The 13,323-nt window shown below is 37.4% G+C and overlaps 1 protein-coding gene across 6 annotated transcripts in view; it reads right to left on the bottom strand.

Annotated features, from left to right (window-relative positions):
• LRRC28 (leucine rich repeat containing 28) overlaps positions 1-13,323 on the bottom strand; it is a 194,033-nt gene that overhangs the window by 69,632 nt on the left and 111,078 nt on the right. For 5 of the 6 annotated variants that reach the window (XR_011461553.1, XM_070357920.1, XM_070357921.1 and 2 more), the window contains exon 6: positions 10,075-10,281. The exons of the other annotated variant lie outside the window; for it this stretch is intronic. Coding sequence is in view for 4 of the 5 variants with exons in the window: in XM_070357920.1 (XP_070214021.1) it covers positions 10,075-10,281 (207 nt within the window). In the remaining variant the exon portion in view is untranslated. The remainder of the gene's footprint in view (positions 1-10,074; positions 10,282-13,323) is intronic. 6 annotated transcript variants of the gene reach the window in all.

Below are 13,323 nucleotides of genomic sequence, written 5' to 3' on the forward strand. Positions count from 1 at the left end.
TAAAAGCCCAGAAAAACAACTAAATGAAGTGGAGAGAGGCTGCCTTCTGAAAAAAGAATTCAGAATAATGATAGTGAATTCTCGATCTCGGAAAAAAGAATGGAGAAAATGCAAGAAATGTTCGAGAAAGACCTAGAAGAATTAAAGAACAAACAGAGATGAATAATACACTAGAAGGAATCAAAAGCAGAATAACTGAGGCAGAAGAACAGATAAGTGACCTGAAGACAGAATGGTGGAAATCACTGCCACTAAACAGAATATTAAAATAAAGAATGAAAAAAAAAAAAAAAAATGAAGACAGCCTAAGAGATCTCTGGGACGACATTAAACACACTAACATTTGCATCATAGGGGTCCCAGAAGGAGAAGAAAGACAGAAAAGACCGAGAAAATATTTGAAGAGATAACAGCTGAAAACTTCCTTAACACAGGAAAGGAAAAAGTCAACCAAGTCTAGGAAGCACAGAAAGTCCCAGGCAGGATAAACCCGAGGAGGAACACTCCAAGACACATAGTAATCAAACTGACAAAAATTAAAGATGAAGATAACATATTAAAAGCAATGAGGTAAAAATTACAAGTAACATAAAAGGGAACTCCCATAAGGTCATCAGCTGATTTCTCACCAGAAACTCTACAAGTCAAAAGGGAATGGAACAAAATATTTAAATTGATAAAAGGAAAAACATACAACCAAGCATACTCAGTAAGACTTTCATTCAGATTTGAAGGAGAAATCAAAAGCTTTACAGACATGCACATATGTTAAAATGGAATAATAGTGCCTAATCCCTCAACTTTATCAAGTTGTTAAAATTGAAGGTGAAAGTAATCTGTGAAATTTAAACGACTATACAGTATGTTGTTTAAGCATAAGAATTTTTAAATAATTGCCACAATAATATGTACTGCTACTTTAGTAAACATGTATAAACATATCTACTAGTATAAAAGGGTATAAATTTATAAAACACAGATGGGAAAAATATACATAGAATACCAGAATCTCCTTGCCATGAAAAAGTCCTCAAAATTTAACTAAAAATTCCTCTTCTGTATTTTTTCACTACTTCTCTGATATGTATACAAACCCTTTCATCACATAAGAAATCTGCAGACTTTAAAGGCATACAGAAAAGTTTGAAATTTTTAAAAAACTGAAACTACACTGATGAAATACAAATGAAGTCTGATCTGAAAATATGCTTGTCAGAGCCCATAGGTTAGGTAAAGATTCTTTGAGTTGATGGAGCAGTAAGGAGCGTATAATACTATTAATAATTAATAGAGCAGGAATACAATTTTGGAGTCAGAGAACTTGGATTTGAATCCTAGTTCTTCAATTCACTAAATGTATATATTCAGTTTCCTCGTCTGTATAAAGAGCAAAATAATGCTGTCCCTTACTTTTAGTCTAACAAAGTTTATAAATTAACAAGCAGAATTCTTGGCATACATCCTTCTCCAGTATATGGCAGTTATTATTATTCTCATTATTAGTGACACATTTGGAAATATGTCCTACAGTACAAGGCCAATTAAAAGAGAATTCTCTTTGGCATGCAGCAAAAGGCACTCTTTTCTATACTTTATTTGCACAGAATAGAGTTGGAGGCAACTGCCTCTGGAGACAGTGATTCATCTCCCTAAGCCAAGGACACAAAGTGGGACATGACACAGGAAACAAACTGAATGGGGCTACATGTAATGATCATAATACAAAGTTAAAGAAAAGCTGGCACTGGCTAGTTTTTCTATAGTTTAGTTTTCTTTCCTATCCTAGTTTTATAGGGGAAAAAAATGAAGAGTTGATGATTTTAAAATAGTTTGGTTTAGACCTCATCTCAGGTTTTCAATATTCCAAAGATTTCTGTTTATACCTCCAGGCCAATTTGTGTATGGAATATAATTTTTTATATATGCCCATAATAGGATGAATTGTTTTCTACTGAAGGTAAAAGAAAACATGAATCAACTATGTTCAAAGCTATACTTTATACTTTATATACATTATATTTTATAATTATACATTACACTTTATATACATTATACTTTAACCAGTATAATGTCACACAGACACAAGTATTTAATACAGACATTCGAACTGTGCAAACAACACAATGTCAAATAGAGTAAGAAAAAGCAGTACTGAAATTACAAGATATTGTGGGCTTCGGACTCTGAAACCCTGCTTTTCCAATCAAACACTCCAAGCCAGTTACCTCCTCTGTGAAATGAAGATAATAATACCTATGACATGAGCTTGTTATGAAGAATCAACAATCTAGTCCCTTGAATAACAGCTGGTACTCAACATCTTAGTCTTTTACCTCTTTCCTGAATATATAGTGAAGATCACAAAACAGAGTGTAGGAGTCTAAAGAAAACCAGGCAATCCTCGCTTTAAGCTGACACAGCACAGCCTGCTGGCGAGGCAGACACCTAAACACTCAGCAAGGTCACAGGCTATACAGGCAGGGCTGTGACAGCCTCTTGAGAGTGTGCTCTCGCCAAGCCCGTCAACTGGCAAAACCCCAAGCACAATGGAATGACATTTTTAATCATGATGCTCTTGAAATGTTAAGTCTTTTCTGCAAGAAAAAGCTTTGAGCTATTTCTTCTATTCTTATAACAGAAAATCTTCACCCAGTAATTAACTTTGGAAGAGATCATTAATTTACTAGCTAATAAGCTGTTTCTCCCATTAATTTCAATGGACCAAGAGTTTTCAAAAAATAATATTGGATATTGCAGTAATACTTTTAAGTTCCTGTGCAAAAACTGCTCTGTACATGAATTTTATAAATCAAGGAAGTTGTCCATCTGCATAGATGTTAAAGCAACAAAGAACTTTTTCATGTGGCTTTTTAAAGTGCTGTTCTGTGTCTAAAATGCTTCCCTTTTTTTCTTTCAGACTCAGAGATCAAAGTATTGTTACTTAAAAATTAGCAAAAGCTAGCAGTCCTGCATAAACTCCAGTTCTCTTTCTCTCTCTGTTTTGACTTCAAGGCCCTGGCATATGCAGTCCACATGGCTGAAGAAGGAACAAAAAGCTCCTCTGTGTCGAGGCTACTGCTCTTTTAACCATACTGCAGAAGCAGGCACAGAATGACAGCACACGCCAGACCAAACAGGATCTGTTTACTGCACAATGACCAGCATGAAACTCATTTATTTTATCAAAAGGTGAATGATGTATTCTATTCAACAAAATTACGGGGCAATGGAAACCAGAACATGAAAGCAATAGACTGAAGTAGGCTGTTTCATGCATTGGAGAAGGAAATGGCAACCCACTCCAGTGTTCTTGCCTGGAGAATCCCAGGGACGGGGGAGCCTGGTGGGCTGCCGTCTATGGGGTCGCACAGAGTCGGACACGACTGAAGCGACTTAGCAGCAGCAGCAGCAGGCTGTTTGGAATGTCCCATCAATGTTATTCCAATTATCATGGTTCAATAAATCAGTTTAGTCACAATCACATTTTTATTTACTATAAAGTCTGAGTTTCTTCACAATGAATTCAGAATAATTTACAGCGTATTCCCAAATCATCTTTAAAACTAAGTCCCTACATGATGCATTTGACACAGAACTTTTTGATTACTTTTTCAGAATCATTAATTATTCAAAGTGCTAGTTTCTCTAAATAGACATACACATACAACAATTTAATCTTTTACATAATCATATTCTTTCTGGTCTATTCAACTTTTACTAAATAATATTTCACAGTGAATTATGATTTAATTATGATTTAATACTTTACACAAGTAGATCGTCAATGTTAAAGTAAATTGATTTCAATGAATCTGAATAACTGAAGGCTTTCTCTGCAGTTGGTTTCAATATTCAAGCAGCAGCATCTCTATTTGCATTGCAGTCAAGTAATAGGGACATTATTACAGGCAGTGGGCATGACACTCTGCTAGATGCTTGGGGTACAAAAGTGAAGACACACACTGCACCAGCCCTTTCTTCCCACCAGCCCTTTCTTCCCGTCTAGTCAAACAATAAAGGTAGTTTATGTTGATTGCGTGCTTATGTAGTGTTTATGAGCGATACAAATGTTTTAAATAGATCTTAATTCTCACAATAGTGCTATGAAGTAGGTATTAACATTACCCCATTACTGAGACTTAGACAAGCTAAATAGCCTTTCTAAGCTCAAGATCAGACAGCTATTAAATGGTAGAGCTGGAATTTAAAAGGATGCCTGGGACCTCTCTAGAGGTCCAGAGGTTAAAACTCTGCACTTTCACTTTAGGGGTTGCGGATTCAATCCCTGGTCGGGGAACATAAGATCCCACATGCCATGCAGTGCAGCAGAAATAAATGAATAAAAGCATGCCTGTCTCCTTCACCATGATATTACTTAAGCTGCCTCCCTTAACAGATCATTTCCATACAAGCAGGGCCCCCCTACATAACACAGGAAGTAACACTACCTAGCAGATGGCATGGGTGCAGTGGGCACCTGAGGACAGGCTTGCCCAAACATCCAGGTGTGATACCAGGAGACACTGACAAAGAGCTAAATGATGAACAAAACATCCTTCCACTTTTGTTAAAAGATCAGATAAGTGGTGGGGTGGTTCTGACTTACAGATTTAGGACAGCAATTTCAAGAAATACCAAGAATTCCTTCAGAGAAGATCCTAGAGAAGGAGTCTTGAGGCTGACTGTCCGGCACAGGCTTGGGAACTATACAGGAGCACTTCTTCCAGCCAGGGGAGCCAGCACGGAGAGCAAACATCTTCACTCTGCATCTGACCGCCAGCTCTTGCTCAGCTGGACTAGAACCTGTTCTCTTTTTCCCCAAATTTAAGAACTTGATTGAAAACTATGACTGACTCTTGTCAATTGACAACATCTTCCAGACTTTGCTTGTACTGCACATTCTTGTCACTATTTAAAAAAACAAATTAACAAAAACTTTGCTGGCAGAGATTCTGCTCATGAATCTAGCCCTCACACTACTTATTCTGGTTCCACATCTGTATCTTTTTAAGAATGAGTAGTAATTCTTTTTCCTAATTGATAGTTGAGGAAAACAGTTTCAGTTTTTTCATATTAATCACTGCCTACCCCAAATCCTATTCCAAAAACTTTGAGAAAAATACACACTTGTCCCTTTAAAGCCCACCTACTCTAGGTGAACTTTCCTCTTCATACAGTAGCACAGGAAAAGTCAGTGCCTGCCCACACTAGAGAAGCCATATTAAATAATCCTATCAAACTCTATCATATTAAATAATCCTGTTTACACCCTAAGAAAACCTTAAGGCAAGAGTAAAGGTCTGAAATGATGAAAAAATAAAGCAGAGGGGATTCATTAAGATAGTGGAAAAAGTCAGATGAGTAAGTCACACCAGGATGCAAATTTTTCTTAAATAAATACTTGCAAAGAAAGGAGCCCAAAAGAAGAATTGAACACCCTCTTTCTTGAAAAAATACACATTCCAGAGTTACAACTTTGCTCCTGAAATAGGGTCTATATGAACTTTAGTTAATAGAATATGTCTCTCTCATTTCTTCCCACTACTAGTTTTTGAACCTTGTTTTCAAGCCTTTCTTTTCTCCTTTTTCATTATGCCTTGAATTGGAGACCTGCCCAACAATCCCTACAGAACATGATTTTGGGTCCCTCCTTGGAAAGCAGAAGATACCTTCTACTCAAACATAAGACTGATTCCAACCTCTGGGCTTCTGGTCTGAACCAGAAAAAAACATTTTAGCACTGAAACGTATTTAAGGCTACAAACTTTGCAGATTATTCCCATTAAACAATGACCTCAATGCAGTACTTCTTCAAGCTGCAGATCAAATACATTCCACGGTTCAGTAAAGTACAGTTTACATTCATCTCTAAATCTGAGATTAAGGAATTATTAACTGGTTTCCATCTGGTGTCCATACTGGAGTTTAAGTTTGAATAGCTTCACTTTGTGGATTTAAATATTTTCTTAAAAAACAGTAAACAGCAATTCTTTTCCTGACCTTCTAAGCAGATACAGAGAAAGCAGGAATGAGAAGCAATAGTGAAAATAAGTGTAGTTTAAAAATTGTGTCATTTATATACCATTTGCAACAACAACAAAACGATTTCAGCATGGGCTTTGAAAGTGCCTACAAACTACTTTCTAGAATTGCACCGATACTTGGCATAAACTTTTTTTTCACCCTACACAAGGTATCCTATCCCTACAAAGGAAAAATGACTACAGCTACCACAGAAACTAGAGTAATCTCCTGTTATGTGATAAAAAGCACACTTTTATATCCCTATAAAAGTTACAGGATATAGCCCACAGTAATAAGAAGCTATCATTTTACTCACAGCCCAAGTCCTTGGCACACAGAATAACTTTTCCTGAGAAAATAAATACTTTACTACTAGAATGTCCAAGGAACAACAACTCTTGGACTGATTTAGAAACAGGAATAATTTCCCAATAGTAGGAAGCTATTTTCTCACTAATTTTTAGGCTTACGACATGGGAGTCCACACACCAGGATACTCTGTTTATCTCAGCGTCACTTGCCAAATGTTTTTGGTTAAGAATTCATTCACTGTTTTCTAAATTAATACTCAGAAATTCCACCTGCCATCGTGGGTGCAACTTTTGTTATCTTAAACTACAGAAGTTCCTGACATTGAGTTTAGCTGACACAGCACTTCCTGGGGGCTAACTAAAGAATGCTCTTCCATAGTCAATTTGTATACGAGCAACCTCACAGAACTTGTATCTATTATTCAACATTAAATTAGTTGTAGACATTACTGAATAATGGTTTATTAATTATGCAAGAGCAAAAATTAACTAGATTTACTGCAAGAGCAGTAAATCTAGTTAAAAAAAAAAAAACACTTTAGGGGGAAAAATCCTTTTCTTTGTATTTTCCTATATTTTCAGAAGCCCAGAGGACAGTCACATCTTTATGAGCTATTTAGTCTACAGAGCTATACTGAATCAACAAGACCTCTATTAAATCTCATAGCACAAGGCTCACGCGATTAATTTCCTTTCCTCCTCACTGACAGTCAACAGTGGGAACAGAGCTTCTGTGTGTACACTAGTCTGTCACTCAGCTGTCATGGTATAGCTATAACAGGAACATCCTCCTTTCTTGATACAACTTTTCATCTTAAAAAGAACACACTCCATGGGTGTTAATGATTTAGATAGTATTATAAGTGATTTAAGTCATCTGTACTATAGCTTCTGTAACTGCTTTATGAAGAGGCTATAATCTGACAGAAAAGTCCCATTAAAAAAACTGCCTTGTCCTAAAAACTGCTTTGTCCAAAGTTCTGTGGCAAGAAACTGAATTCAGTAAGTAGCTCTCCTCCGATTACAGGCAGAGATATCAAAGATATTAAAGATATTTCATAAGCACTCAGCTCCTGCATTAGAATCATGGTTAAACATAGGAGCCTTCTATCTGAAACCTTGAGTTGTGTGTATGTGTATTCACACTGTATCTGACTTAACTACATTACAAAGGCTATATGCTGTTTTCAACAATTCAGTTCTCTGAGGAAAGTTGGTGCGAGAAGGTGCCTGCTCGTTTTACCCTGTCTTGTATAGTTCTTAGCATTCATTACAGTTTTGCTGTATTAGAAAGGAGCTGAAGGAAAGGTTTCAAGCACACAGTCCATGGAAGGAAGGACAGCTATGAACTTATTTTCTTCCTAAAGACTTAATTAAATTCCCTTTCTAAATCTACCTTCTATGGTGTTGAAGACAATAAATCAAAAACCATAATCAGACTGAGAAGATTGCTGATACTTCTGTCAGCTTCGACTTCATCTTCACAGAGTATGTGGTTTCTGCTCTCCTGAAGCCCTCTGGGCAACCTCACCCTGTAGCTCTCTGGTTGTCTCATCCACTTCTTCACAAAGACCATGCAACCCACCAGTGAAGAAAGGCCCCCAGAGCTTGTCTCAGTTATCTGGCCCTTTACTCATGCTGTTCTCAAAGAACCCGGTCTGAGACCAGGGCAGAGCACTGATCCAGGCAGCCTGCTTCCTTCTCACTGGACGGTCTTCACCAGATCCTCCTGCCTGTATGACTTTCTAGCAGAGAGGAAAGCCTGCCCACAGGCCTGTGTCCGGCCACGGCTGAGAGCCTCACGAGCTGGGATGGCGCCCTGGGGAGTGTGGAAGCTGCTTCTGCATCTTTGGCTGTCCACGGTCCCAGGATTGAGAGTTATGGAGAGCTTGAATGTTGGGAGGGACCCTGCTCAGAACCCAGTGAGGACCTTCTTGCCTCTCTTTGATAACATATTAACAAGTTCAGCAAGGCTTTGGGGGCGACAAGAAGCCTGGAGATAGAAACTAATCGGTAAGGCTCTCCTCACCACTGAACACAGTGCTGAAGAAGAGATGCCCACGTCCGTAGCCACAACAGCACTCAACACGGTGTATAGAGAAGATGCCTCAGGGCATAAGGGAGGTGTCAAAGCAGAAAGCAGCCGGGCAAAGTGCAGTGGACTCTACCCTCCACCCACAGCCATTTCTATCGCCTTGCACCAGCCACTGCCACTCGGGTCAGCTGCTGTGTCACCACACCCCTTGACACCTCAAATGTTAACAGTGGTCAGCCATCTGCAGGGACGGCTTCCCAACACCCCTGTCATCCCAGCACATGCTGCACTGTGTCCCTGGTGAAACAAAAGGTAGGAATGAGCGGAACTGACTAGGGGGATGAGGAGTCACGGCTGGAGGAGATAAAAAACAGTTATCTTATGTACCTTCAACATAACTCTAAACTGAGCAGGATAAATGTTATCATTTCTGGTTCCAGATAAGGAAAATGAAGCTGAGAGAGGTTTTGGTGATTTCCTCCAAGTAATGCTCTATGAAGTGATGGAGACAGTCTAGAACTTGTGTCTTTGGATTTGTAACTTGGTACTTGTCCACTATAACTGTCCTACAAACTGTGGTTTATGAAGCAGGGGTACATTTATTTTCTAATATCAATTTATATTCAATAATTTGCTCACTTGAAAGAAAGCTCTGATTTCTTAGGAATGTAGCTTGCTTCTGAAATGGTTTTACTTTAGCTTCTTCATTTTAAAAAAGAATTTAATTACGTTTATAGAAAAGTAATCTTCTTAAATTGGATAATTATTTATTACTCAAACTGATGCTCATGTCTCTCATAATTTTCAATTCTCTCAGGATTTAAGTTTTCTTAAAGATATAATTTATTGAAAATAATTTGTGCACTGTATTATGGTAGAAAATATTTCCTTTCAGGGACTAGTAAATTATTCACTTCATTGCTCTCAAGATAAATTATTCATTTTAAAAATGCTTTTATGAATAATATCATATGATGCTTATTCTGACATTTTAGGGTTCTGTGGGGCTTCAAATTTTAATTTTTTTAAATGGCAGTTCTGTTTCTTACAAGTTAACAAAATAATCCAATTCTCAGTGAATATTAATGCATTATTTTATTAAAGGCTTGTGTTCTTTAACACATCTTATATTGAAATGGGCTACTACAGAAATCTATAGTACACACTACGTTATTTATTAGCCAGGGTGACATTTCTAGCTCAGCAGGCAGTTCAAAAGTCTTTAAAATTGTCTAGTCTGGTTGTCCGGCAATACTAATCATTAGGATACTCAATGACATTTTTTCTACATGGAAGCTAACGTCTAAGCAGATATATTTGCACAGTAGCTATTCTTTCATCTTGCTCAATACCACTTGTCAGTTTTATAGTTTTATATATATAAAATATACATATATAATACCTATTTGCATATTATATATATACATACATTTTAATTCCTTTCTCTGAGTAAATCATCTCATATTTCATATTTTTTCTAAATAAATTTTTAACACAGGTTATTTTAACATATGAAATCCATAACAGAAATAAACTTTATTTGTTAACTGGGAATGATGCTTTGTTCATTGCAAAAATGAATTTAGAGAAGCATTTTCAACATAAACACAATAAAGGAAACTAATCCTTCCCAGTCAAGGAAACAAAGGCTTTCCATCTTATTCTTTAGATGTTTTATATTGCCATACAAATAGGATTACTTACCAAGTGGCAAAAATGCAAGACGGTTTCCAGCCATGGAGAGCTCATTGAGGCTGGGCAGCTGGCAGAGGTGGCGCGGCACACACCATAGACGATTTCGGTCCACAGTGAGGTACTGCAGAGAAAGGCACAGGTGAAGCCTCTCGGGTAAAGTTAGCAAACGATTGGTAGAAATGTCTAGTGTCTGCAGCTCCTTCAAATCGCCAACCTCTACAACCAAAATCAAAATTAAGATAAATTGCATCCTGATTAAATGAATTAATTAAATAAATAAAATAAATCAATACTGTAACAGTTCAACTAAATAAATTTAGTAGCTGCTACTACTTCCACAGACATGAATACTGACTGAAATGCAGGATTTAGGTCCAGCAGGCAAATAATCCAACCTAAGTAGATATCTTTAAATTAGTCTGCCAGAATTTTTTTAACAGGGGAAAAGTGCTGGCATGGAGAAAGGAGAAACACAAAGCGATGAATCTGAGCCAAGTCTGTTACTATGGCTTCTGCTTCCTGATGAATCAAAAAGTCATTGCAAATGTGAAAGAACAATTACAATCACTTCATGGTATCTGGTTCTTGCTACTTTAGTGGTTTTTTCACCTTCTATTGAAGTAGATAGTAGGAGACTTAAAAATATATATATTACAGTATCCCAGTAAGTACACCTTGTTCATGTGAACTAAGTAGAACATTTCTGGACTAAGCACAAGGATAGCTTTTGAAATTTTCACCACAGTAAAAATTATGGTAATAATATGCAATTATTGTAACATTTTTAGATATTGTCCAGCTGTGTGGTTCCTCTTTTAAAGCCCCAAATGTACATTTCCTATGAAGATTCACTTTAATTCCACCCAAAGGAAATCCTCCCATTTAACTCCAATATTCCTTTATTACTGGTGCCTATATTTGTAATCCATTCCATGACAAGTACAATTATGTCCCCTCATACACTAACTGACCACGGCTGAAGGTGGGTGGGAGGGGAGCTCTTTACAAGGTATATCTATCCTTTTCAGGGAAAACCACCAGGAAGCATTCAGAGCAAAGGAAGTCCTGCTAACCATTCTCTCTCTACGGGAAGGACGTGACTCTGCCCAGGCCTGCGCATCTCACTGAGGCTCTACAGGGAGCACTGTGCAGGACGAGTCTGCTCCTCTCATTCATGGGACTCCCACGCTGAAGACCATGGTAATGCCCTCTCTCACTTATCTAACCTGACCTGTTGTACAAGCTGTTCCTCTCAGGTTAAGGTTTCTCGTGATCCGGCCACTTGAACACATCCGTCCGGACACATTCAGTTTGTTCAGGCCTTGGATTATTATGAGCAATGCCTTCTCCATAGGAGAGAAAATCTTCTGCCCTCTTAGATGGCCATTTGCACAGATTAGCTTTTCTTATTGGCAAACAGCTTGGCAAACTATGGCTCACAGGCAAAATCGTCCGGACCCACGGTCCACTTTTGTAATGCATGCAAGCTGAGACTGGTCATTTTCAAGGGTGGTGAAAGTCAACAGCAATGAGAGGAACAACAACAACTACATATACACATATATGTACGTGTGTGTATATATATGACAGAGACTATAGGTGGCCTGCAAAGCCTAAAAATATTTAGTATCTCATCATTTACAAAAAAGTTTGCTAGTCTTTGTTATGGACTTACTCTTAACAGGAACATTTTTAATAACTGTTTTTATAAAAGTAATACAAGCGCAAAAATACATTAATTTCTAGTTATTTTACTAATATCTAGAAGAGATTTGTGATAAGCTGAGAAGTTCACACTTTATTTTCTAATTTCCCCAATACTGCACAAAGACATATTTGAAGACAGGAGACAGGATTCAGTGAATGTTTGTGATTCCCAGTAAGAATTTTGTTCTATTTTTACCAAACTGATGCACAAGGGGGTCAATTTCACCCTTGGCGCCATTAGCACCATTAGTATTTCCTCTAGCTAAGTCTTCCTGCCTATCTTATTGCTTCTGATGGGGCATGGAGGGTGAAGGAATTGACAGAAGAATTATGTTTTAGAATTGAACAAAAACAAAAGGAAACAAGGAATCTTCCTGACCTCACTTTATGAAGTTATTCTGGGAGTGAAATGGGACAGAAATGCAACCAATCAGCTTACACACCATGGGACCAGGTGCTGAGAGAAGAACAAGACAAGGTCTCTGCCACTGAGAATCACATTACACATAAAAGACACTGTGTGAATGGAGCTCAGGGGTAAAAAAAAAGAGCTAGATGATGGGCTGGAGATGCTTTTGCAAAATTTATCGAAGGAAATGAGAACTTGAATAGGTCAAAAAGAAAATGGATATATCATTTCAAGCCAGGCATGGAGATGGGGTTGAAAGCATAAGGAAAGGCATGCAAGTAAAAAGATGATTACAACATGCACAGTGACTACTGGAGACCTGACAAGTACCAAAGATACCAATGGGAAAAAAGGGGAAAATAAGTTAATACAGAGGGCTTGGTGGGGACATGGATGATAATGAATACTGGTGAGAGAAGTTTGAACTTATCACAGTAAGAACATAACACTTCCTGAAAACTTTTGGAAATATGAAAATGGTAAATACGCAGAAAGCAATGAAATGAAAAGAGAGAGTCGGCTGGGGAAACAAGGAGACAGTTGATGAGAACAAAGGCAGTGTGATAGAGTTTAAAGGTAAATTCCAGAGAGGTTTTAAGAAAAGCAGAGAGTAAGTTTGGTTGGAAATGGAAAATAGTGAAACAGGAAAAAATCAAAGACCATTTTCAAGTTTCTAGACTATTATACTCTAAGTCAATGCTAAAAACATTCTTTCTGTAGGAAAAAAATTTTAAGTGTATCAATACTTCTGAATTGCAGTACCTATAAAGCCACCTATTTAAAGGAATTTGAAAAATCCATCAAAAATCACATGGGAGCAAGCAAAATAAACTATTCTCATTATTATTTCAAAAATAATTAAATGCATAAAATAGTGTTTTGACATGGTTGCAAAAATTACTAAAGCTGGCGGGGTGTGGGGGGCAGGGAAAAAATTACTAAGGCTTGCAACTGCCCACCATTTTGATTCAGTACTGTCTTACTGTATTGTGAAATGGGGAAATAAGTGATTATGAATTTAAGTTTCCTATCATTTGATTATTTGCTTTTTAACAGATCAATATTCATACTTTGACAGGCACACATTTTCAGATATTAAAATTAATAACACTTGTGACAAAGAAAATGAGAATACACAGTGT

Source organism: Bos mutus, chromosome 21 (genome assembly GCF_027580195.1).
Source record: "Bos mutus isolate GX-2022 chromosome 21, NWIPB_WYAK_1.1, whole genome shotgun sequence".
Classification (NCBI taxonomy): domain Eukaryota; kingdom Metazoa; phylum Chordata; class Mammalia; order Artiodactyla; family Bovidae; genus Bos; species Bos mutus.